The sequence below is a fragment of the Dermacentor variabilis genome, unplaced genomic scaffold (assembly GCF_050947875.1).
Source record: "Dermacentor variabilis isolate Ectoservices unplaced genomic scaffold, ASM5094787v1 scaffold_12, whole genome shotgun sequence".
NCBI lineage: Eukaryota > Metazoa > Arthropoda > Arachnida > Ixodida > Ixodidae > Dermacentor > Dermacentor variabilis.
Window position 1 is genome coordinate 29,354,113 of NW_027460280.1, and position 27,270 is coordinate 29,381,382.

General features: G+C 43.8%; 1 protein-coding gene across 1 annotated transcript; it reads right to left on the minus strand.

The window, feature by feature from the left end:
• Positions 1 to 1,729: 1,729 nt before the first annotated feature.
• wus (TM2 and DnaJ domain-containing protein wurst) lies at positions 1,730 to 17,674 on the minus strand. The gene is made up of 3 exons (XM_075677228.1): positions 16,989 to 17,674; positions 8,411 to 8,874; positions 1,730 to 5,923 (listed from the first exon to the last, which is right to left on the minus strand). Exons 1-3 carry the CDS (start codon positions 17,371 to 17,373, stop codon positions 5,690 to 5,692), a joined length of 1,083 nt encoding a protein of 360 aa, XP_075533343.1. The 5' UTR covers positions 17,374 to 17,674; the 3' UTR covers positions 1,730 to 5,689.
• Between the last annotated feature and the right edge of the window lie 9,596 nt (positions 17,675 to 27,270).

A 27,270-nucleotide genomic window follows, 5' to 3' on the forward strand; every position in this document is an offset into this window, starting at 1 on the left:
GCGCTTCTACTTTTCAGCAAATCTGTTGGGGCTTCATTGTCTTTCATCCTCGCGTTGCTGGCAACAATGAGCCTTGTTTCTCTACTGTCCACAGGGACGTTTTGCCTTTTGTTTTGGGATGCCAACTTTTCTCCCTCAAAGGCATGAATGGTGATAAATACTCTCCCCATACTTTAGACACCAGTAGTGAATCGGTGTAGGCTGAGCCTTATGGCGATGTCGAACCGTCTGACTGACCTTACATTGTGTATGCTTAGATCACATCACTGAGTTCCGTGACCTAGGGATTTGGCGAAGGCCAATCTTTGTGAAGACATTTATTTTATGAGCGTTCCTAGCATGCTTATAAATTCCTTTAAACATGTAGTAAATTACTTTGTATGCGAGTTCTTCTTGCTCACCTCCGCCTGTCATCAGCTAACAAGAATCAACATGAAAAGACATTATAATTACAGCAGACTCACTAACCTTTCACGAGACACCCCAACTGCATAAGCTAGCTACCCTTACTAGATGCATCAATGCATCAAGACACAGAGAATGGATGGCAAGTCATGCAAATGTCTTGGAATGAGCCCGGAACTCCAGGGCCTCCCCTCTGGATACACCAGTGTCAGCAACCTAGGTCTAAGAGCCCAAACCATTTTCCTATGTCCTAGCAGGTTGGCCAGAAAGTTTAGTAGGAATAATGTCATTTCACCAGGGTCGCAGCAAAAGGCAAAACTTTCTGCATTCACACGAAAGAAGTTTTTTTCTAGAAAATGTCAAAATTACATGAAACCAGAGTTGCAATGTCGACATCGTTATACTGCGCCACTAGGGAACAGCTGCAGTTAAAGTAGCGTGCTTTAAGAAATAGGGATAAAATGTACATTTTTAAGGTGTAATACATGTATCCGTTATTCAAACAACCTCAGTGGTGGTGGTTCTGAGCACAAAGTTTACGTTAACGATCCATGACACGTGGTTGATTGATTCATGCGGTTTAATTAACATCCCAAAGCAATATGCCGTAATGGAGGGCTCCCAATTTTAACCCCGAGTGCGGTTCTTTAACATGCACCTAAACCTATAAGTACCTTATGGTGCTTTTGCATTCCTCCCCCATTGGAATGTGGCCACAAATCTAATCCAAGGCCTTGCACATCAGAGCTGCCGGGGCAGATGAATGACCGAGGACAACGTTATGCACACTATGTTGCCGTATCTGCAAGTCTGAATGAAAGTATGTGGTGGCATGCATGCCCTCAATGAACCAAACACCTAAAAGGACAATGGCGAGCAAACTTTTGCTCAAAGCAGAGGCAAAAATTTGTTGGGCCATTAAAGGTTGGGCTGGCCGGGCTGGCAACAGTATTAATATTTGGCCCAGTGTCAGCACAACAGTTTACTAGACCATATTTGAGTACACATCTACTCTGTGGCACCAGGCCTGGTACTTGGACTATGTGATATGCTGCTATTCATCGGCCCAATTAAAAGGCTCAGTCCAATATAGCTACCACTGCCATGTCTGGCCTAAATAGTCTGGTTGACCACGATAAACCTGGCCGCCAAGGTTGGGCCAGAAGAGTTTTTCTTAATGGAGAAGTCCAACTATAATTCAGACAGTCTATAGTTTATAGGGTGTCTGAATTAATGCACCCCTCACTCTCGCAACAAGAGAGAAGTGCAGTGCAGGCACTCTGGGCCCAATGACCTCCCTGCACACAACAGAAGGAACCACGTGTCACCATTCAACATTTATTCCAGGTTCAAACAGCAATTCCTGGACAATGTCTCTGGCATTGTGCAATCGTCTGTGGATTTAGAGTGATGTGTAGTCTATACAAGTTGATGTTCCTCTTCTGTGCAGCGCGTTCAAGTTGCAACCTCGGAGAAAGGAAAAACTAGGAGTATAGTGAACCAGAATTCTGGCTCACTACAATAGAAGAGAGCATTACACAAGAAAATTGAAGCAAAATAAAGTTGGTCCAATACGTGATTATGTACGGTATAAAGTGTTTAAGCAAGCTTTAGTGCCACAGTCATGCTAGCCATACTCAGTGCATGCTCTTCCAAAAAGACGTGTGACAGCAACACTTAAGCAGCTGCCCCACTCACATGCTGGGACGAAGATGATAAATGTATACGTTGAAATAACCAACCAAAGTTGCACACGCGAATAGGGAGAAAATGGGCACCGAGCGGTTGGCAAAGCATGCAAACAAGCGCGCATCGATTAAAGCCTACCGGGAAGGAACCAAGCACACTGGACATTCTATAAGGGCCCGCCTCTTTCTCCATGTGAGCCTCCTTTCTGCAAGAATTAATTTATGTTTACGGAGTGATTAATATTTGGTTCTACAAAATAATTTGGCATTCGAAAATGAAAGTACCAGTAAATGGAGGCCTCAGGAGAGCACCTGAGATAATGAAGAGGGCGACGCAGGATCTCCATCCAGGGCACCCAAGAGGCAGCGGGGGTTTTAAAGCTGGAAGGCCTGGTCACTCTAGGCAGACACGGTTGAGGCAGCTGAGGCTGCAACTTGTTGGGGAGTGTTTGCATACAAGATCAACTGTCCGATCAGCTCTCCCAAGTGCTGTTTGCTGGTATTCTTATTTGCACATGCTAAATGACAGCACAAAACCACATAATAAACGTAAAGAAGAGGCGCAAGCAGAGGGAGAAGCTGCGGGCCCTTCTGCAACGTACTGTAAAGAATCGTACACATAACCCTGCGCTTGCAGGGTCATGTGCTGAGCAACTTTTTGATAGAGAAAAGGTGAAGGGGATGGCTTCACAAAAAGTTGACTTGCGAGGGCGGGCTGTGTGACATAGTGCTCCCTCTCAGTTTATTTTCGTTTTCCATGGCTGCTATCCGCAGTCGAGTGGCCTAAATTACCCACGATCTCATGCGGCTATGCCCATGGATCAACAAGATTCCGCATTTCGTTTCTATCCCACAGCTATGTGTACCTGCCGATGCTGCAGGGCCTGCCAAACTTTATCCGCGTGAGCTGGTGCCTGGTCCACGCTGAACTTGAAATCCTGGAGCAAGCACTGCATGACGAATTCAACACAAGGCCATCACATGTTTACAATATAAAAGTTAAATAACAGTCCCACAGTTTGCTGCAGCTATCGCAGTCACTACTGCAAATTCGTGCAGCTACTGCACTTTTTTTAAAGGGGCTGGACAGGGTCGTCCAACAGTTCTGTTTATATTTGTAACTGAGAGTAGATGGCCCAGTATGGTTATACATGGCAAAAAACTGGGCTCTCATCGCACATTTTAAACTAAATTTCAATCTGAAATCACTGCCTCTCAACTCCTCCTACCAACACCAACCGCCAGTTTGGCAAGGCTGTGTGACAACAGTAACTGAGAGGCCACCACTGTGTCGCCTGCTTTGAAGCAGTTCAAGACCACATCGCGTGTCTTTCTCTGCATGCTCTAGCACTCAAAGGCGCAGCAATGGTGTCACCACTGAACTGTGTCCTTAATTCCTTCAGTTGCACAATAAAAAGCAATAGCAAACTACAGAGATGCGCAAAGATGCACGTACAAAAACGAAGTGACGCATGGCAGCCATAATGTTTTCCAGCTCCTGCAATCGCTTCCAGTGTTTGCAGTACACAAAAGGCCTTCGAACCCAGTATCTGTTAGCCCAGGAAGCCGTTTGCAGAGGTGCCTATTTATTTCGTAACCACTTCCTGTTGCCACGCTGCTTTACAGTTCAACTGCGACATTAAAAAATTCAAATACTACAAATTTTTCACTGCATTGAATGCATTCAAACTATGTTGCTGTGGGATGCGTATGGTTTAACATGCAATGCATAATTTAAGCACGAAAATGTGCTGTCATGGCCCCTTTAAGCGAATAGCTTTCTTTGGCTCTTTCACCCGTATTCACGGTCAGCAGCCAGACTTTCCCTATCGATGCAAATTTTCCCTGACTACTTTATTTCCGCTCTAGAACGATTGAGCATACTTTGTAAGCATCTACAGACACTCGCACAGATGGAACTGGTGCAGACCATGCCATCACATCTACATTTACCTCTAGCCGTGACCATACTGGATTCTTGCTGACTGGTGGCTGCAGAGTTTAGGCAGAGCTAGGCTCTTGACAGCACAACTCAACTCGTCCCACTCTACTTGTCCTCTACTCTACTTGTCATGGAGCCTTCCACATGGTGCAGGCAGCAACTTATTCAAGGCATTCACCATATATAGATCACATATACATAACAAACAGATTTATAGAAGGCAACTCATTTGTCACAGGACAATCCATGAAGTAGTTTCTTTTTCCCAGTATCACCACCTCTCATTCTTTGTAAGTGGCTATAGGTGCATACAGAGACAAACTAAGTGCAGTGCTTGCCATCAAAGCTATGCATAAAATAATACAGCTGCCCTACCACAAACAGTAGGAGCCATCACTCTAGAATAATCACAGATACGGCAGCAAGGCATGGCCATAAATTTCTCACATGGGATAGCAGTCATTCAGCAAGCTTGATCACACAATGGAATTGGTAAAGACATTCCACAATAGGCAAGCTAACTGTTCCAGTAAGGCACAGAAGAATGTTAGTGCCTTCAGTGTGATTTACACCCATCCAACAATACTGATATAAAGGCACTGTACACTTGATTTGGAGGCACTAGAACATGCTATAAAATGAGCTCAGCAATGCAGCAACAACTTATGCCAAAGGATATCAAAAATATAAAAATCCATACACATGCTCACATAAGTATACTTTATGTAACTGCACAAAGCTTTTTCGTGTGCAAACCTCCTCACAAAAATGTAGGCAGAAACCAAGTTAATTATTGCACAAATATTCAAAAAGCATATTCTGTCACTGCATAACTGTTTCTAACACGCAAGTTACATTCCATTCACACCCTTTAGTCTTTAACCATCACGAGAATTTAATATATTCATTAGTGCAAGTATTTTACTTCAAATGTGTTCACTTTCTGTCAAAAGTTCATTATAAATGTACAAACAATTAAACAGCCACACTGGCCAACTTATTTTATGCATAAATCAGTTAAATTTTCTTGTGGCTCCTAACTTCTTTCACAAAGAATAATAAAATTAGGAACATTAACTAAGCCAAGATTTCAGTGCAATACAAACTGACATTGAAAGTGGTGCTCCCCTGAGTAAGACATCATGCAGAAACCTCTATGCAGTGTTTGCTTCCTAAAAAGTAATACAATGATTCTGCACTGTTTACCACACCATGCTGCAAGTTCTTGTAGAAACATTTCAAATCTTTCTGCAGCCATAAACGCAACTATGAAAGACATGCCTAGGTGTGCAGTCAACAAAAGGCACACATTTAAATAACAGAAATAAAAATCTTTGGAATGTAATGTCTCACAGAACCAATATATTTTAAAGCACAATTACACTGAACAAATGAGTATAATTTTTGCACTTTGGTAGCAGAACACTGATGTATGGCTGTATGTGCAATGTAATAGGAAGCAATGTGCTACCCTAACCTTATGTTGCCTGCTGTTGTGCTGCCTAAATAAACCAATAGAAAAAAAAGGCACCACTGCTTGCACATATCCCACCCAACTCACAAAAACAATGAACAATGCCCCCAAAGAAGTTCAGTTCAGATTTAAAGTCTGCTTGGAAAAAGTGCACCCAGCAAATTGGAACTGTTGAGCACATCAGAACTCGGTCCGAACATCACTTGGGTTTTCAGGTTCTTGAGCATTCTTTTTTAGTCGTCGCGATTTCAAGTTGGAGAGGACCTCATATGCCTTCTGAATCTCAATAAATTTCTCTTGAGCTTCCAGTTTCTGACCATGTTCCTTAAAACGATCAGGATGCCACTGGCGAGCCAGCTTGCGATAAGCTGCTGTGATGACTTCTTGGGAGGCACTGGGTCGAACACCAAGAACCTGGAAATTGCACCACACAATATTTATCAGACATAACATTTTCCACGACCACGTATTTGGTTACATACTGTCTTATGAGCTGCTTGCCCTAACATCAAGGACTTGAGAAGCATTTATCTAACATTGCATTAGAAGTGGCCAGAACTGGCCTGCCAAGCAGCTAGCAACTCAAGTCACCAGTGAACTCCACTTACTAAAAAAATTTGAATTCTGGGATTTTATGTTCCAAAGCCACGATGTGATTATGAGGCACACTGTATTGGGGACTCCAGATTAATTTTAACCACCTTGGGTTCTTTAATGTGCAAACCAATGCACGGTACACGGGCGTTCTTGCATTCTACCCCTATTGGAATGCCGCCGCCGCAGCCAAGATTGAACCCATGCCCTCAAGCTCAGCAGCGCAGTGCCTTAGTCACTGGGCTACTGTGGCAGGTTTCACTTATTGAATATGATTATTTCTAAATAAACCAGTTCCTTTAAGAGGAAGCTTTAGCTTGGGTGCTGTTATCTAAATACATGTCAAAGGAGAATTCATTTTTCTCGGCAACCAATGCACCAAATTTGATGAGGTTTGTTGCACTTAAAAGAAAAACTTAAGATCTAGTGACTGTTCGTCTCGAATTTTTTTATTTAGGTCGTCAATTTTTTATTAAAAATTGGCAAAGATCGCAAATTTTCAGACAATGAAACTATCAAGTTTAAAACTGTGGAACTCTGCAATGAAATATGATATCATGATTCTGTGAATTGCATCTAATAGTACATCTAAAGTGGAAAAAATTGATATGTTACACACGAATCTTGATATCACAATTCTGTGAAATACATCTGATAGTACATCTAAAGCAGACAAAATTGATATGTTACACATGAATCTCAAAAAACTTAGTAATATGGAAACACAACTTTTCCAGAACTCTTGTGCACAACGTAACAGATTCATGTAAGATATAAATTGACATATAGAATTTGTTTGCTTTGAATGATTTAATGGATGCTATTTACAGAACTGTGATATCTGTTCTTGATGCAGAGCTATTAAATTGTAAGCTTCATGCTTCTATTTTTTTTTTCAAATTTCTGAATTTTTAAAAATTTTTATAACAAAATTCAAACACTAAATCGAAATTCTGCTTCCAACAGTCACTGGATTTAACTTTCACTCTCAATTGCAACAAATTTCATTAAAATCAGTCCACGCGTTATCTCAGAAAAGCGTTTCTGTGTTTTACATGTATTTGAATAGGCCGCGCCAGAGTTGGGCCCAAGCTAAAGCTTCCTCTTAAGCAGATTGTCAGAAATTAAATATGCAAGTTTCATTGAAGAGTTGTAGCTAGGAAATTACAAAAAAGTTAACAAATTCCAAAGTACTGATACACTGTCTTGATAAGTAGGCAAAACAACACAATTCCATGTTGCTCTGATCCTCCTGAATAGTAGTAACTAAGTGTGCTCCTACTTAAAATTGAGGTGAGCTCCCTCTTTGCCCTCAAAGAAGGAGCAGTGAGAGCAATAACATCTTAAACCAATCACATACGGCACATTTATCACTATTTTTACACAGTAGTTGTGAAGTTAGTAACCCATGTGTCATGCCTATGATATTTTGAATATGCTATAAATTTTTCATTTGAGCACACAATATAGAAGCAAATAACATTTTTCAAATATATTTTTTCATATTTTTGGCCAGAACTTCAATGGTTTAAGATGGAAGATGGATATACAGATATGGCAAAAACCTGATTATATTAATAGCCTATTGCATAGTTCGCAAAGTTTGGATGACTTAAAATCTAAACATCTAATGACAGCACAGAATAATAGAATAATGGCAATGCTTCCCAAAGATTTAGACCCTGCTGCACAAGTGTAAATGGACTGTCTAAATAGTTAACTTGGTTAAAAACTGAGAAATTTTGTAAATTTCAACACAAACCCCTCCTCAGGCTATGCACTGAATAAAGCGTCTTTGCTATGGAAGAACAAAAAAAAAGTTTCATTGCAAAATCTGCAACGCAAGTGACAACAACTATGGGTGAACTATCACCTTAGAATCATGTATTTACAAATTGTTGTTCTGCACTGCTGCCCACCAGCTGTCAGTCATCCTTCAATGTATCAGACTGTTTTTTATAGCAAACACAATACCATTGTATTGCACTCTACACTTTGGAACACACTCCTCCTCGCTGCACACTCTGTCTACTGGTGAATGCAAGAATCACCAAGATGTCATGAAAAATTACCAGTAAAAATGGCTACTACAGCAGGCAATGTAAAATGCTTCCTGGTACACTTCATTTTAAATTATGAATGGTCCTAACCAAGTGCAATACAGTGCTCATAACTTTTTTTTTTCAGCATGACACATCTGTTGCCAACAAACCTGTTGACACACAAGCGCTATGAAGTGAGAAGCCATCATCAGTAAGACAATGAGTGCTGCTGCTATACACAAATCTTTACTACAAGGACACTAACCTTAAGGGCATTGGCTTCTCCTTGAGGATCAAGAGCCTCCATAAAGAGCCGCCAGAGTTCACTCCAGCCCTGAAGTCGCACCTGGTGGTACATACCCACCATGACGCTTTTGAAGTCCTGCCACAAAGGGCTGCTAAAGAAGTGCTGGATTGAGTCGCGGCACTTGACCTCAGTGCCATCATTGTCAGTCATGCTACAGTTGAAGTACAGCCATGAGGCCCACATAGAGCTGTAGAGCAGGCCACATGTGATGAACACTACAAGCCGCTGGCACAATGGCTTGGCAGGCCGTGGCTTAAGGCGCCACGTTTTAGCATAGTTGTTGAAGAAGTAGCTAGAGGCCAGGCTGGTCCAAAAGACGCTGTGCGTGCTGAAGAAGTAGAGTGGGTATGTCATGTATGCTCCCAACAATGGCATCTTGAAGTTGCCTTCTTGTTCCCCTATGTTGCCCACCAAGTGAACACCTGGTAAGGAAACCAGAACAAATTCCAATTAAATGCAGTCTAAAGAAAGAAAAGTGGCACAGTAACTTGTAACAAACAGTATTCGCAGCAAAAAGCTTACATGATACAAATGGCAGAGGCTTAAACAGTACAATAGCATTAACTTTTAAAATGTTTTCAACATTCAAACATTTTTCATGAAAAAACAGTCAGTAGGCTCCTGTAGTTGGTACCAATCTTAGAAAGTATTGTTCTGTCTCATACAACATATATCTTTCCAGAACATGGAAGAAATAAACTGCTCAGAATTTAGGAAACAGGACAATTTTTTCCACTAGAGTCGTATTACAAACAGAAATACTGCGAAAAACCAGGCAGTTAAAGCAACGATGCATCCCCATTACCACTTTCCTTACTGCCATAAATTTGCTCATTTTCGGTGCTTCCATGTTCTGATGTTTTATTTCAAGACGAATTACTCACAAAAAATACTGTGATACACAAAATTGTAGCCTAATCATTATTGGTGTTTTGAATGCAAGTAAAGCGAAAATAATTGCTCTGGAGTTTTCTGACAATTTTTATGTTAACCTTTAAAGAAGCACCTCAAGAAGCATGAATGAAAAGAACAATCATTACTAAAAGTACCGAGAGTAAACAAATCTGAAATATACGTGCTTGCTCCTAGTTTCTAATTTCTATAAATTAGACCATGCAATAAAGATATTTGATGGCATGAGAACATTAGCCATAGTCATGCCCACACAAGGGGGGGGGGGATAGGTGCCTATTGTGCAGGGAGCATTTGCTTTATGATTCCTGGCAGCAAGTGCCTGGTTATGTTTTTTTCTTTATTTATTTATTTCTGGATTCTTTAAGCTCTTGAAGCAATGGTTGTCAGGTTGGTGGGCATCCGCAAGCCCTCATACTCAATTATCATGCTTGATCAGCTTCTCTGTAAGCAAGCTGGCATAGTCGTGCACCTTCAATTGGCATTGCTGCCTTCACGTGCTTTGTACAATATTTGTAAAGTACTGTACAGTAAGATATAGTGTTGTATAGTATTGTACAGTAATTAATACGGCATTTGCACAGATGGGGTTCAAAAAGTAAGAAATCAGACGGCTAGTCAAGCTACTCCACAAGGTCTATCTGAAATTGTCTGCATGCTCTTGTGTGAACAAAAACTCCACACAATGGGAAGGATTTATCATAATTAAGTTGTACATATGCCAATGCAATGCTATTGAATAAAAGCAACCCACTGTGGGAAATTGCACTTATTTCAACGCAAAAATTAAAACAATGTGAGCTCTTAAGCATGTACCAATGTGTGAGGCATCATTAAAGCAGCAAAGATGTCGAGGCAAACAATTAGACAACCCAACAGAAGCTCCCGTCTCTTCACTGCTGGCGTCATTAAAAATTTTGTAGTCCAATTATTCAATTAAATAATCAATTAAATGTTCATGATTATTTGGCGTTACGGTTTTTAGTCGATGTTGAGATCTTCTACCCCCAGAATTCTACTGTTGTTAAGGGCAGCAACTGCTAGAAATTGCGTTCATCGTGAATGTCAATGATGCTGCTGCATGTTCATCATGAAAATATCCAGCATGTTTAGCATGCAATAAAAATAAAGGTGAAGACCTTAATAAATCACTAAATTTATCAATCAATCAATTTATTAATACATTGGAGGTTAATTACAACATAGTATACAGATGAGGGTCCCAAAGTACAAGACTACAATGGGACCCTCAGTGAAGGTTACATATAGATACTACAAGGATTAGCAGAAGTGCGAACAATAGAACCAATACATCAAGTAAGAAATAGCCCCTCCCCCATAAATAGCATAAAAAGATTAGAAATAAAGAAGCCTGAATGCCAAAAATAAGGAAGAACTCAATAAATAAATACATTATATATAAACACAAATCTAGTACAAGAACTCAAGAATTCAAGAACAAGAACATCAAGAATTTAACAAATAATCTTTAAGTAAATTTTTGAATGACGGTAAAGAAATGGTGGATTTAATACAGATGGGTAAATTATTCCAGAATGCGATCACATGGAAGGATGAAGACGATTTACCGTAACTAGTACAAACCTTAGGCAGCATAAAGTTATTGTTATCAGCAAACCTGGTACAGTTTGTATTTATTAAAAGCTCACAATGAATGAAATCGCTAGAAAGTTTATTGTTATTTGTCTATACCATAACACAACCAGACTAAACTGAAAAAAGTTATTAACAGTCAAGATGTGGTTGCAGTGAAAAAGGGTAGTGGCACTGCAGTCGCAAGAAGAGTGAAAAATAATCCCAATAGCACGATTTTGTAAATGCTGAAGGGATGAAAGATAACACTGATATGTATTCACCCATGATACAATGCCATAACTGATATATATGCTTTCAGCAGTGCATGAATGTCGAATGCTGCCATCTTTCTAATGTGAGCGATATGGTTAACGAACTTAGGTTAGCATTGAGGTGAATGTCAAAGAATGATGCACTATCACTGACACTAATGAAGTGTGTTAAAATTAAATTATGGGGTTTTACGTACCAAAACCACTTTCTGATTATGAGGCACGCCGTAGTGGAGGACTCCGGAAATTTTGACCACCTGGGGTTCTTTAACGTGCCCCTAAATCTAAGTACATGGGTGTCTTCGCATTTTGCCCCCATCGAAATGCGGCTGCCGTGGCCGGGATTCGATCCCGCGACCTCGTGTAATGAAATGCGTGTCAGTTGTGATGCCTTGTAATGATGTTAACTCACCTTGAGGTGATTTAAAACCCAGAAATTTGAATTTATTTGGATTAATAAGTAAATAATTTACGTGGTACCACTTGGACACACAACAAAGAACAGTATTTAATTTATGAGTGATAGCATTAATACATGTATCAGCAATGGAGATAGGTGTACCGTGGGTATATAAAATACAGTGAGCCAGGTTTATACTGTCAGGAAGATCATTTATGTAAAGTAAAAAAAAAAGTGATGGACCAAGTAATGAGCCTTGAGACACTCCTTGAATTGTTTTAGTAGCAGAGAAAGAGCCTGATGTGTACACGGTATCCTTTCTGTTCAGCAAGAAACGTTTTAAAAACTTGAGGGCCAGACCCGAAATACCATATGCTTAGAGTTTGTTAGACAAGACAAGATGATTAATGGTGTCAAATGCCTTTGTGAAGTTAAAAACATCAAGCCAACCACACATCCTGAATTAATAGAGCATTTGATATATTCAGTTAGCGAAAGCAGGGTAAGGCTAGTAGAGCTTCCCACACGAAAACAAAATTTGCATGATTTCAGTAAACTAAACTTTTGCAGATATTTTTTTAAGTGAATTATATATAATTTTTTTAGGGGAAGAATACAGATGGGATGGTAATTGGAAACTGACAGCATATCCCCCTTTTTGAATACTGACAGAACTTTCCCTACTTTTAGAGAATTAGGAAAAATTCCATTTTTTAACACCAGATTTATATTTACAGAAAGTGACATTGGCCACAAGGTTTAAGTGCCATGCAGAAATGTTATCTATACCGGGTCTGGTCTCTCTTAAGACCTTTAATCACTGTAGACAGGGGTCACGGGAAAAAGAAAAAAGGAGTGGCTAAAACGATTTAGTTTACTTATTTATTCATTTATTTATTTCCTCAAAGGTCTCTTGTTGAGACATTACATGAGGGAGTGGATGGTTAATGGCAAAAAAAAAATTTAAGAAAATACAAGTTATAACGGGATGTTTTCAATGAGCCACTTGAATGCAAGTGGGTCGATGATAGTGGCAACTTCGATGGGCAGGCCATTCCAGTCTCATGTTGTGGGCAGAAAAGATTGCTGAAAAGTCACAGTATGGGCTTGTGGAGGATATACTGTGTTAGAGTGGCTGGTGCAGGCAATGCGATGTGCTCTTTTTATGTACGGGTTGTCAAAAGGCAAAGAATGGAAAAATTTATGAAAAAAGGTTAAGACGTGCTATTCTACGGCATGAGGCTAGAGAGGGTAAGCTATTTGGGCTCTTAGTGTTGCGATGCTTGAATTGGTACGAATAATATTGTACGAATAGACAGGATATAAATCATGTCACGCTATTCTGAACCGACTCAAGGGCATTAATAAGGTTATTGTGGTGGGGGTCAAAAATAGCATGGACATACTCCAGCTTGGGCTGCACATCAGTTTGAAAAACAATTTGTTTAATAGAGGGAGGAGAGAGGAAAAGGTTACAGTGTATATAACCTAGAGTATGATTAGCATAATTTATTATGCAGTTAACATGACAGGTCCAAGTCACGCGAAATATACACACCAAGATATTTGAATGAATCAGTTGTTGCAATCTGCATGTTATTGATGCTATAATTAGGCATATCGTAATTATAATGACGATGAATAGGCAACATGGCTTTAGATACATTTAATGACATGAGCCAAGTGTTACACCAGTTTTGTATGCACGATAGGTCATTTTGTAACGTGAAATGGTCGGTGGGATTAGTAATGTGAAGCACAATGTCCTAGACCGAAAATTTCGAAAAAGTAGTTGCTAAAAGCATTAGCGACACTCTCAGGGCTATCATATGTAATGTTGTTAATGTAACTTTCTGCATATATGAACTATGTGGTGGTGGGTTTAAGAAATCATTCAACAGCTGCCATTGCCTCTTAGAACTGTTTGTGCCTGCATAATTCATTTTTGTAATATTCTTTCTTAGCATTTTTTAGCAGACATGAAAGATTGTTGGTATATTTTTATAGCATGAGGCTAAGCAGCATTAAATGGTTAACTTTTAACTTTTCTGTAAAGCTTATCTTTCTTCATATTTTTTAGCAATCCCTTCAATAACCACGGATTCTGAGGATATTTGTATCTCTTTTTACATTTAACTACTGTTGTACACTTGTTAACAGCATTGAGGAAAAGCAAAGAATACTTGTTGAAGGCCTGATAAGCATCACATAAAGATGTAACACTAGACGGTGACAGCACTCAGCTTCATATAATGGCAGGCTCAAAAGGTTCCTGTAGTATATGCAGAGCCAAGTTTATGAGATGCAAACGATTGAGAAGGAATGTGCAAGCAAATTTAGAGAGTTATTGATATTATCCTAATTATTTCGGAGCTTTCGTGTGTCAAAATCTGTCAGGGGGCGATTAATTTCAGCTGGCATTTGCTTTGCCTCTTCAGGAGATAGTAAGGTCATGACGAAAAGATGGAAGTACAGGAAGTATTTCAAACATAAATGAACAAAGAACTCAGTGGATATATAAAGACACTTAGGTCACTTTCTTTGACAATGCAATATACCTTGCTATCACCAGTTTTGTGACCCTTGATATGGCAATTGTCTGTCCAGAGGAATTGCCATTTGTGCATTTTTTTTTTTTCAGTGTAAGGGCTTTGGCAAACAATCTTTCGTTCTCAGGAGATAGGTGATCACTCATATAATTTGCGCTATCAGAGATACCAGAGAAGCCAACATCAGAAGTACTCAGACGTGCCTTACATGCTTCATGGACAAAGTAGTTTTTCTTGTCCCGGCAACAAAACTGCGCAACAATACGATTTTCATCTGATTTAGTTGAGACGCGATGAATTTGATGTATCAAAGTCACTGGGTGTGACAGGACATTGAATAGCTTCCCCAATTCACTTCACAATAGCTGTGCAGACCGCTCCCTGAGTGACTGCTACATCCTTGATTTTATTATTTACCCACGAATACTGCTCAAGTTCCGCAACTCTTCTGGTTGGTGCTCTTTTTACGCAACCAGTTCCTTATTAGCTAGTGTCAATTCATCCTGACTTCTGACTGAGGCTTCAAGCAACATGCTGAGCTTGCTCCTTGTGATTGTCACATGCTTAGGTTGCTGGAGGACACCAGGAAGGTGAATGATTGTTTGTGGGAAGCATAAAGAAACAGTTTCATTCTAGCTCTAGAGCAAAAGCACACTTATTTTTTTTCAATGGAATATGGAATTTTACACACCAGTGCACGAAGTGCACTGAAAAGAATAATTATGTAGACAGAGTGCATTTATTATGACATAGTAAGGTGTCAGATAAAGTTCAAGGCAATATACAGCTTGCCAGGTGACACCCATCTCCATGGGAGAAGTGCACATTCCAGCTTAGACGACTATTTAGCTTCAGACAAGAAATAAACACCTGCCAATGTCTTTTGAAGCATGTTTTCAAGTGAGCCATGGCATTTACACAGACAAAACATGTTTCAATAAAACTAATTTACAGAAATCTTGCTTGGTCAGACAGCCAAGCTCGGCTGTCATGTTCAGTAGATGTTTTGCAACAACGTCGCTACGAATTTTCCCCTAAACTGAAACTCATCTGCCATGCACATCTACGACTACACTAATGTGCTATTTTCGGGTCTGAAAAAAATGAGCAATAAAAATTACAGCTGGAGTCGGTTACACACCTCATAAAGAAAGCTTTTCTTTAATAGAATGTGGTTTCGATTGGCCTTATTTCTGAATACAGATTATCATATTCTCTTAGATTTTCTATGCCAGGTGTCTCTGTACATCTGAAAGCTTTTTCGCAGGTCACTTCCAAATATCAATGCTTTTCTACAAGAGAGACTAACAAATGGTTAGTTTCTCATGTGAGGCTAAACTATGGCAAACAGAGCTTGAAATTTATATTGCCTATCACATTCAATAAGTATGATACCACCCATACATTGCCTCCTGCTTTCTAAACAGACACTGAAAAGAAACACTAAATCACTTTAAACTGATTAAGTATTCTTTAAAAACTTTTATTTCTGTTAATTCCATGGCAAAAGGTTGATTATTAGAAGGAAAAATGAAGGTGAAAGTTTCTTTTTATTTTACATTCAAATTGCAGCATCAGCATGTCAGTGTTAAGTCATGAATTTTAAAACCTTTTTCATATTTTAGCCATTGTGGCTCAGTAAAAGTGCTTGAAACTTCCCAAGTCCAGTATGACTCTCAGAATACAATACAATCCATTTTTTACAAATAATTTCACTAGACCCAAGCAGCTGCTGTTAAAATCCATGACATCACTGCGAGATGGTGCATTAGCTGCCTTTTGTCTTTGCGTCTTTTCTGGTATTGTAAAAGGGTAGTTTACTATTACAGCTCAACTTATTTTTCTTTTTAGTCTCTTTAAGCTATGTTTTATTAAGAGTATCCCGTAAATATTTTCAAATATCCAATTTGCTTAACTGTTTTCTAGCAGTGTGCAAATATTTGAAATTTCTAATATGAATCAAATAGTCTGCTATTCAATACGTATTCGATTCCAGAATTCCCTATTCGAAGATGTCAAATATTTGTTTCTGTTCAAATGTAAGGGATAACCGTACCTATTACAGTCTCGAGAAAGACCGATGCAAGTGAGCAGTGTCACGAATAAATCTGCTGCCGGATTGCTGCAATTGTTGCACTGAGGCATCAGTTCCAGAGTGAATACATGGAGCAGATAATTTCTGCTCAATAATTTTCAGTCATTCAATAGGAATGCCTCACTTTTGGGCAGCCTATATAAGAATTTGCTGTCTGCATTTAGGCAAAGCAATTTAGTATTTTGCAAGACTCACGGCGTTTGCATCCCTTTGAACGAATGTGAGGCGCTTTACGATCACACTTCTCTCCAACGAGCATAACACTATATGCATCACATAACGTGTGTACTCTTTTTTTATTACTGCCAGTTTCATGTAGCACCTGAATTGAAAGCAGTTGTTTCTCATTTACAGTTGACAGGTCACCCGCTTGTTAATGTCATTACACGCATGTATCAAATAACGCGTGTTTTTTTACCAATGGACTTTACGAAAAATTTACACGCACATGTTACAATCCCTAACTGACTGGGCCAAATAAAAGCATGCGCTCATGCTTATGTTACGGAACTCAGCAGATACGTGTACTTTGCTTGCAACAACACGATCCAGTAAGATCTTGACATGCAAGTAATAGAACTGGATATAGGGGGGGGGGGGGGGGGGGGCTATTAAAATTGCAGTCAGCGACTCATGCGTATTTCTAATTTCGCGCGCATATGTGATGCACACTAATTTAGTGAACAAAACGCCAAAAATGAACGGTACTTACCAATCGCAACTGCCAGTGGCACTGGTAGAGCAGCGAATGCCATGTAGTCCGCAGGAATGTATTCCACTGGTATGGCGTACAAGATCATGTAACCGAGGGCGTCTGAAACTATCATTTGCCCTATAGATCTAACAGTACTTGACGGTGGCTTCGCATGTTTGCGTATTTTTTCCTTCAACTTGTAGAGAGTCTCTGGATCTCTGTTGGCGTATTTGACATAATATGGAATTCGCCAAATATCCCTGATCAAGCCAAGGCCGAAGTAACCACCCAGTGTCATCCACCACACAAAAGCTTGGCGGTCGCGACCAAGGTAGAAGTGATGTGCACCTAGCGCACCTATAGTAAGCCATAATAAATATGTAACAAACAAGCTTTTCGCCATCGGTGACTACACGCGCACTTGCATCAACGGGAACGTACTACAAACACGTTTCAAATTGAGGAGCGCACGTTTAACTGGGACGCAGCCAACCTACGCATCAGCCAGTCTGCCTGCACAGGGGCAGCTCTTCACAATCTAGGTACCGGCACGTCTGCGCAATCAAAGTGCAAATCGCGCGCGCACTCCGTTGTACGGCTATAGTACGGCTTACATAGGCGCGCCTTCTCCGTCAACGGGCTTCTTGCACACGTCGAATACCGACTAATCAGACTGGAGAGATTCTTCGCTTCGCAATCATAGAGTCCACAGTGATGGAGAAAGTAAGTAGGCAGATACTCCACGGTGCACAGGTAAAATAAGATAGTTAGCTGCTGCCCCCACTTGGCGATATTATAGTCGATTCACTTTATGACCTTTGAGATTTGGCGACGTCCAAACCCAAGCATAGCCTTTAAGATCGGCATTTTAAGTCCAGAGGACGCGGCGAAATTGCAGTTTATAATTTAGATTTCTGAATTGTTCAGTACGAAACATGGAGAAGTTGCTTGCTTTGTTTGTCAGGAAAAAAAATGCGAAATTACCCACCTCTAAGATGACAAAAAAATATCTCGAAGGTCACACTTTGCCGTATTGCAAACGTCGTTGGGAGCGCGACCGATATCCGACAGTTCTACAGTCGATCATGTGGTTCCCCTGAGTTTAGGTGTTCCTCTGACTATGGTGTACTGGAATGGGGCAGTGTGTCGTCCGGGGGCGAAAACGTGGCTATTTGTGCGATGACGGCCTGGGGTGCTACTGCAGCGTCATTTGTCGCTGCAGCCTGAAGTCATTGCTGGCAAGCGGAGCCATAATGATGCAAAGCAGGGCCTCCGGGATCAGCACTGATCGTCGCGGAGGTCATGCATGACCGTGCGGAGCTAGCTGAATGCTTGCTGCTGTCTTTTCTCCGCGTTCGCACATTTTATTGCGATAGCAATTATATGGACACTCAAGGCGCATTTTGCCGTAACTGTCGCCATGATGTTCCGTATGAAGTCCAAGGGCGATAACATCGTCGCCGCGTGTCGTATGCTGTATGCGCGAGTGAAAGCATGCGAGGGAAGCCGACGATCGCGGCTCAATCTGGCGCGCGCGCACGAAAAAAGCCGAGAGCAAACGCGCCGTTTTCCGTCGCGCGAAAGGCCGTGGGGGAATGGGAAGGCAGGCAAGGGGGTGTGGGGCGCAGCGCTCCGGCAGCAACTGCGCATTTCGCGATCGGATGCCGGGACAACTGACGATCGCGGCTCAAACTCATGCAGGTAGGCAGAGCGCGGGAGGGAGGGATGCAGCTTCGACTCCGCCAACACCATGGAGGAAGGAAAAAAAAGCTGAGGAGAGGCCCTACCCCGTGCCCTTAAAGCCCCTTAAACTTCGTAGTTTAAGGGGCTTTACGTGCCCTACCCCCTCCGCGCGCTGGTAGAAAAGTGTGGGGGATCTGACGTGATAGGTTCTCCTCTTTGCGTCTTTTTCCTTTTATTTCTTTTGCTCGTAGCGGCCATGCTTTCGGGCCGCAATGGCGGCTTTCTTGTGGTTCTGTGCGCTCACACATGTTGCCCCTTAGGTATCGTATCGTGTCGTGTCAAAAGCGTGTGGGCAGGTTTGCGTTCTCTGTGTTTTGTTGTGCTGTGTTATCTGGACCGTGCTCTCCCGGATGTTGTTGTGGCCAGGCGTGACAGGAGGAACTAAAGCTCGTGAAATGAACGCGCGTGCAACGCTGTGCACAATGTACCGCGCCGCAGCAATGGCAACGGACGAAGGAATATCCGCGGGAAATTTTGCCCTCTTCGGTGGAATCATGGTAATGTGCCATCGCAGGCCGAAACCGATACATTTCAGAATCTGTACAATGATCGAATGCCTTGCAGTTCAGTGATTCCTGTTTTTGACAGCGCATGGTGCATTTTCGGCACCTTGAACATTATTCAAGAATGCATAATCCTCGTTTTAGAACTTTGTGTTCAGTAACAACTTTATTTTGGGCATATTAAAACACATGTTGCTCAACTGTTGCATGTTTCTTGCAGTAATCGCGACAGCACGAAGTCTTTTAAGCATAGCGCGTTCGAGGATCATAAACACCTGCACAGGTGTACCACAATACACGTGCTGATAGAGCGTTACGCAGAATATGCACATTTTGTTGCCCTCGGCACCGTACGCCGTCCAGTCGACTTCATCCGGGAAGAAGCGAAAGAGGCGGCTGCTTTGACTTAAAGGGACACTAAAAAGAAAAATTATTTCTTCTGCATCAATAAATTACCTTTCTACAAGACCAAAAACACCACACTTACCACCATAAGAGGCTTGGTAAGCCAGAAAAAGCGCAAGAACGAAAGACGGGTGGCGACGCCTCCTTGAAGATCCCGCACCTGATCGCTGGGACGTCATGGATTTTGATGGCATCTTGTAAGGCCTACTTAATTATATAGCGGTACAGATTGACTACATTGTGTTCTAAAGGAAACAAATATTAAACACACTAAGTTTCGGGAACCTTTACTCAGCCAACGCGGCCCAAATGCGAAAATATACTTTGGAATCCCTGACGTCACACTGACGTACCGGCGTCGGGGTTTAGGCGCGAAATTCAAATACTGATACTTCGACCTTCATTTTTTCATCTAATAATCAAACTATTATTTTGAAATAACTGCCTGCAGGGTTCTCGAACAATGCTTTATTAGTATAAAATTATTTATTGTTTCACTTTACTCTCCCCTTAAGGAAAGAATCCTCCCTACCGCAGGCGTATCTTATCTGCGGGCGCAAGAAGCGCAGGGAAGTGAAGGTTAGCGGATGCGCTGCAAGAGTGAGCAAGGCTCCACAGAACGTACGCCTGCGAACACAGCAAACGGATGTTTCATGGTCGCACGTAGGCGAGGCCTAGGTGCGCACTGTTCTGCACCGTGCTCCCCCTATCACAAACATTTGGTTCCATGAAGCTTCACTTACCGTAGGAAGAAGGCATCTCAGGCCGAAGTCAAGTAATCTAAACGCGGAGTCAGAAATGACATTCTGCCTCCTCGCCGGCGCGCTGTCGTAGTGATACGTGTCCACCCGAAATTTGTTGACTTAAGCTCGGCGATTCCTCAAGTCACAGCGAGAATACGTGTTCGTGCTCATAAACTCCAGATGGATCGCAAATGGGTCGGTGTGTCATACGTGTCTCCAGTGCAGTGACAATGCGTGCATTTTTTTTTTTCGTATCGCCAGACGTCTAGCTCGCGAGTCCCGTCTTAGAGCCCCAGGAAGTTCAAGCAGAGAAAAGCAAGTAGAAATGAGCGATGAAGGTGACCTTCTTTAAAAAAACGCAAGAACTGGGCAGCGGCCGGTACCTGCGTTTGAGAGAACAGTTCAGTTGGCTGGGCTGATAAAGCATGTTTATGTTCATAAAAGCCTGTAAAAGCAGCCGATTCGACCTCACGGCCCAATTTGCGAAGTTCATTATGAACCTTTTTCAATATGACTACGGCAACGGTAATGCGATGAGATTTCGCGATCACATCCTTTAGTACGCGCGCGTCCGAGCGCCCGGTTGCGCGCAGCGCGGCGTGGTTTCGCGAGAAATGTAAACATGAAACAGTTTTCCTTCCTCCATAAGAAGAAAGGAGAAGTGGCCCGACATCATGGCGGAGCAACGCCAACTTTCGGCTTCACTTAGCTTCCCAAAGAGTGACGTCAGGACCCCTCAGTTTTTTTTCCTCCCTCCATGGCTCATACCTTTGTACGCGCTATGTTCTCGCCGCTCTTGCGTTGAAGCGATAGATCGCCCGTAGGTCCCTTCGCTCGCTGCTGCTGCCGCGCATATGAGACGTTCATTTGAGGGATCGCCAGTGGTTTGTGCGCAGGCGCGAGTAAGAGCGGGCGTGAGGGAGAAAATTGGGGGCTTTCGCTCCTTGAATATATGACTCTGCCTAGGCACTATGGAGGAGGTTTCTTAGCGCGTATTGTATGCGTTTGTCCCCTAGACATGCCGGCATTGCGGAGTGCGGTTGAGTTTCTTTACACTCCGCCGCTGGCTGCCCGCGCGGTGAGGACGCCCCATGGACGTCTGACTCTGGAGTTTTGTAAGACGCGTAGCGCCACCTGCCGGTGCGAAGAGGCAGTAATTGAGTAATGCGAAGCCCGACTCCCTTGCTAAGTTGTCTATGCAGCTAGCGACGGCGAAACAACAATTTAACTAGATTTTGGTCCATATTGCGAGTGTTTTGCGCATTTACCACCCAGACAGAGAGCTATGAATTTTTACGCTAGTCGGACGCGCCGCCGAATTGCCATAAAGCGCTTGCTGGCTCACTTTTCAGACTGATGGCGGAAACGACGGCAACCGCATTAGCTCCGCGCGCTACGAAGAAACGCCGCAATCGACGCTACTGTTGTGTTGTGAATTGCCATGAACGTGAAGGACGGAATAACAACGTTCAGTTTTACCGATTTCCATCGCGATCGTATGAAGGGGAAAGGCGAGAGCGCTGGATACGGGCCGTTCAACCTGTTAGGTAATCGGATTACTTGCATTCCCCACAACACAGCGGCTCGCATGAGAAAGTGCGACAATTTTGTTCTTCTGTAATTGTGTTGCGTAGCCCTGACGGAGGACCGTGGTAACCAAGCGAGAACTCAAGAATTTGCAGCCGCCACTTCGTTGGTAACTGAAAAAGACAACGTTGCGAACCATCCTGCTTATGTGCCATCGATATCTCCACCTTTTAACAGACGTCCGCCTCCGCTTGATTCAACAAGTGGAACGGAGAGATTTGGCAGGTCAGCTTAACCAAACATTTTGGTTCATTTATGAATGCAAAAACCTGTTCTAGAGCATTGTTGTATCGCGAGCTCATTTCTACTTTCGGTATTTTGTATGTCCTGCGCCGATACAAGCACGCTTCGCAATGTGCTGAGCCTGCTCGACTGCGTTTTTCAAATGTGAGCAATGAAGTTGCTGTAGGAGCACTGGACGAGTAATTGCGAAGTAACGCACGCGTGTAAAGAAAAAGAATGTCGTGTGTATTTACATTTATTTGTGCGCGCTTGTTGCTCGAAGCGTCTACGAAAAGTTCAAATTAAGGTACGAGCGATGCTGTAGCTCCTGCGAGAAAGAAAGATGCAGCGCGTAGGCACTGTAGGAAGCTTCTTTCGTTATGATCTCACGCTGTTTGCTGCCCTGGAAAAGGTTATGAAAGGATACTCTCTGTAAATAATTGCGAGACTGAACATTACGATAAAATACATAAAAATATAGGAGATACTTAAGTCTTGTGTTCAGGACATATTCAATATGAACCATTTTGAAATGCTTAGATTTTTATGCTGATATGCATACAGACAAACCTGATGCTCTCTGTACTTGCGAGTTGCAGCACGCCGAAATAACACTTGAGACTTTATTTTATATTGTACAAGTACTTCGCTCTGCTGAGCTTCTTTCCGAAGCGTGGATGGGCGGAAGAAGCTTTCCAGGTCCTTGATTTTTAGGAAACCGTGCCTCAACACAAACGAAAGAGAAGGGTCCATTGTGGCCAATGCACCTTCGCTTGCGGACAGCTCTCCTTGCACTACTCAGTTTGCGCCAAGGCTCCGATGGGGGCGCTGGTGACGGCTTTTTCCGCAGCGCCGCCTGGGCAGAGTCTGAGGTCTATTTGGTGATCGCTGCGTGTGAAGGGGCAAGGTTCTGACTAGTGTTGTATAAGTCGCGGGTCGCTTTTTCGTCGCGACGATAGATTGGATTTTTTACAAGCACTGCTCCAGGAGGGAACATATATAACCGGCAAACGGAGGCCTCAGGAGAGCACATGAGGTTAAAATAAAGCAGGCGGCGCAGGATCTCCAGGGCACTGTTGCAAATCGGTCGCAAGCCCCAAGGGTAGCGTTGGCCTGGCGGCCTGGGGCACAGCTGGAAGCATCCGAAGGTCCTGGCAAAGGATGAGTCGACTGCTAACAGAACAACTTGTTTATTATAGCATCGCAAAAGAGTGGCCGGTCAGGTCGACCGAAGTGGAGAGACGGGAGAGCACGTTACTCGACGGAAGAATTCGAAGCCTCTCTCGGCGTCCGGGGGCAGCTGCTTTTATACTCTCGGAGTCGAGGGCAAGAAGGAACGGCTCTGAAAGAGGCGCCCGTGACGGCGGCGCACGGACACGTTGTGACAAGAAGTGACGTATCCGCCGGGCCGGCGCCGGTCCGACCTCCTCGCTTCACAGTTGGGGAGCTCCTCTCCCCGGCTGCTGCGCTTTGACAAGCGTGGGCACCAACACACACACACACACACACACACACACACACACACACACACACACACACACACACACACACACACACACACACACACACACACACACACACACACACACACACACACACACACACACGAAGACACGTGGCATTGAAACATGCCTGGACGCGCTTGGCAGGAGGCGCTGCGGCAGCGCTGAACTGGCCAAAATGTCCGCCCCTGTGAACGAAGCCCCGGCGTCCGTTGCATCCGCGCCGGCTATACCGCACGTCGGAGGCGAAACGTAACAGACCGCCCCGCCGGGAGAAGGAGATCCCGATGGTCAGGGGACGGCATCCGCTGTCCGGAGGGATGTCGCTCGATGATGCTCATAACCGAAGTCGGTCGTCCCTCGGCGTTTCTTGAGCGCAGCGCACAGAGAAGGCCTCGTTCTCACGTTCAGGTTCACACAGGACACTGCAAAGTGACTTCGGGAGAGTTGCCATTTTTGTTCTCGTTCCCAGCAAGCGTTAGAACTACGCCGAAACTCAACCGCTCAGTCAGCAAGCACGACACAACCCTCACTAAGCCATGTCAGGCTCTTTCCCCTATTATACTACTGCCTAGTTCCTTACAGTAGTCTAGCAGCACTCAGAACTCCTCCACAAATTGGAAAATTGCACTAGAAAGCACGTCATGACTTTGAAACACTAAACAAAAGCAATATGTTAAATATTCTGCCTCAGGAAGAAAAACATCAGTAACAAACAACTTTGAGGCTGATTCCTACGTTAGGGGCCTCGACTTAAGCCGTCGGCGTTACCGTTGAGACTCCCCTTTTTGTAACGCACCTCAAAGGAATATTGTTGCAAAGCGAGGCTCCAGCGCAGGAGGCGGCCATTTTTGGAAGAGATGGTCTGCAGCCATTGGAGAGGGCAGTGATCCGTCTCAATGATAAACCTCGAGCCGGCTAGGTAGCATGACAATTTCTGAACGGCCCACACGAGACACGCACACTCTTTCTCGGTGGCGCTGTACGCCTGCTCACGACTGGTCAGCTTACGACTAGCATACAGGACGGGTTGTTCCACTTCTCCATTTTCCCGTTGGGACAGTACAACGCCCATGCCTCGCTCACTAGCATCGCACTGAACAACGAACCCTTTTGTGTAGTCTGGCGATCGTAGCACAGGCTGGCTTGTTAGGGCGCTCTTTAGGACGCTAAAAGCTCTTTCCCTTGTCTCGTCCCAGACGACTGTTTGGGGCTTTGTTTTTCTTAGAGCATCCGTCAGGGGAGCCGCGATATCAGAGTACCTGGGGTTGTACCTCTGATAGTAGCCGGCGACACCTAAGAACGACCGAATATAGGTCTTCGTGCGCGGTTGCGGGAAGTCTCGCACAGCGGCCACCTTTATTTCAGAGGGGCGGCGACGACCCTGTCCAATCACGTGACCGAGGTAGACAACCTCGGCCTGTGCTATAGCTGGCACTTGGGAGCCTTGACTGTCAAGCCCGCTTCGCGCAGGCGGGTTAGCACTGCCCGCAAGTGTGCCATATGCTCAGACCAGGATGCGGAGAATATCGCTACGTCGTCTAAATACGGTAAGGCGAATTCTTCCTGTCCCCGCAACACTTTGTCCATGAGGCTTGAAAAGCAGTATGGCGCGTTCTTCAAACCAAAACTCAAAACTTTAGGACGGAATGTTCCCATTGGTGAAATGAACGCCGCATACCTACCAGCCTCTTCTGTAAGTGGAACCTGCCAATAACCCCTGACAGATCTAGGGTGGAAATAAACCGAGCGCTACTAACTTTCTCAAGGCGCTCCTCGATGTTAGGGATCGGATAAATTTGATCCTTAGTGATGGAATTAAGCCTGCGGTAGTTGACGCAAGGACGAGGTTCCTTGCCGGTACCTCAACTAAAATCAAAGGGGAGGTATAATCACTCTCACCCGCCTCAATGCATTTTCTTTTCCTCAGCCTACATAATATCGCGCTGGCGAGGTGATACCCGGTACGCCTTGGATCGTACTGGCTCTGGGGAGGTAAGTTCTATTTCATGAGTAAGGACAGAAGTCCTACCAGGCCTCTCAGAGAACTGACCTTGAAACTCTTGTAAGAGCTGGTGTAGTTCGGTTTTCTGCTCAGGCGACAGCGGTGCTTTACTGATTAAGTCACTAATGACTTGATCGGTGTCTTCCCAGTTCTTCACTGAGCCTAGTCCCGGAAGCTCGACCGGAAGCTCTTCGGGAACGTTTACCGTCATGCACAGCACTGCTTCCCGTTGTCTATAGGGTTTGAGCAGATTACAGTGGTAAACTTGCTGTGCTTTCCGTTTTCCTGGCAGGCTCACCACGTAGTTAACGTCCGACAGTTTTTGAACAACCCGTGCTGGGCCCTCCCACTGCACGTCGAGTTTGTTTTTTAGCGATGTGCGCAATATCATTACCTCATCGCCCACCTCAAAACGACGGGCCCTGGCTGTCCGATCATAATAAACCTTGGCCCTCTGCTGGGCCTTTGCCATTGCTTCACCTGACAACTCCTGTGCCCTTCTTAAGCGTTCGAGGAGCCTAAGCACGTACTCCACCACGACTGGGTCGTCGCCCCTGCCTTCCCACGAGTCTCGAAGCATGCGAAGCGGAGACCGCAGCGAGCGACCGTACACCAGCTCAGCTGGCGAAAACCCCGTAGCCGCATGCGGCGCGGTCCTCAATGCAAACATCACCCCAGGCAGACACAGCTCCCAGTCAGTTTGTTGTTCAAAACACAATGCTCTCAACACGCGCTTCATGACGGAGTGGAGCTTCTCAACGGAATTCGACTGTGGATGGTACACTGAGCTGTGTAACAGCTTTACCCCGCACCTTTCGAGAAAGGCTGTCGTCAAAGCGCTAGTAAACACTGTGCCCTGATCTGACTGGATTTCCGCAGGAAAACCAACTCGCGCAAATATGGACAGTAGTGCATCGACTATCTCAACTGAGCTGAGTTCTTTAAGCGGCACTGCTTCAGGGAACTTTGTCGCTGGGCAGATCACAGTCAAAATGTGTCTGTACCCCGTGGTTGTTACCGGCAGAGGTCCCACTGTATCAATAACGAGCCGTCTAAAAGGGTTCGTAATGATAGGTACCAACTTCAACGGCGCCCTCGATTTGTCCCCTGGTTTGCCCACCCGCTGACAGGTGTCACATGTCCTCACAAAGTGTTCTGCGTCACGGAAACACCCTGGCCAATAGTACTCTTGCAAGAGACGGTCCTTAGTCTTCTTAACTCCTAGGTGTCCGGACCCACGAACCCCCATGCGACAAGCGCAACAGATCCTGACTGTAGCACTGAGGCACGATCAGCTGATCGAACTCCACTACCCTGCGGTCTAGATACTTCCGGTACAGGACCCCACTTCTTTCCACAAAACGAGCATTTTTTTTTTTTTGGCGATACCTTCCTTGACATTGCAGCGCATGTTTATTAGGCTGCCATCCTTTTTTTGCTCGGCTATTAAAGCCGACCGGCTGACTTTTAGCAACCTATTAAGTCCATCTGACGTAGGCGCGATGAGCAAATCTGCAGATAGCTCTTCCAACTTTCCCGTGTCGGGCACTCCCTCTCCAGTATCTGGTGCCTTCAACGCTACAGGCTCAA

What these genes read in the sequence shown, in the direction of transcription:
- wus (XM_075677228.1), bottom strand. Translation starts at nt 17,373, where the DNA reads ATGGCGAAAAGCTTGTTTGTTACATATTTATTATGGCTTACTATAGGT. An exon ending in GCCACTGGCAGTTGCGATTG is followed by an intron (nt 8,875 to 16,988) that starts GTAAGTACCGTT and finishes TTTCCTTACCAG; the next exon opens with GTGTTCACTTGGTGGGCAAC. An exon ending in GAGAAGCCAATGCCCTTAAG is followed by an intron (nt 5,924 to 8,410) that starts GTTAGTGTCCTT and finishes TGCAATTTCCAG; the next exon opens with GTTCTTGGTGTTCGACCCAG.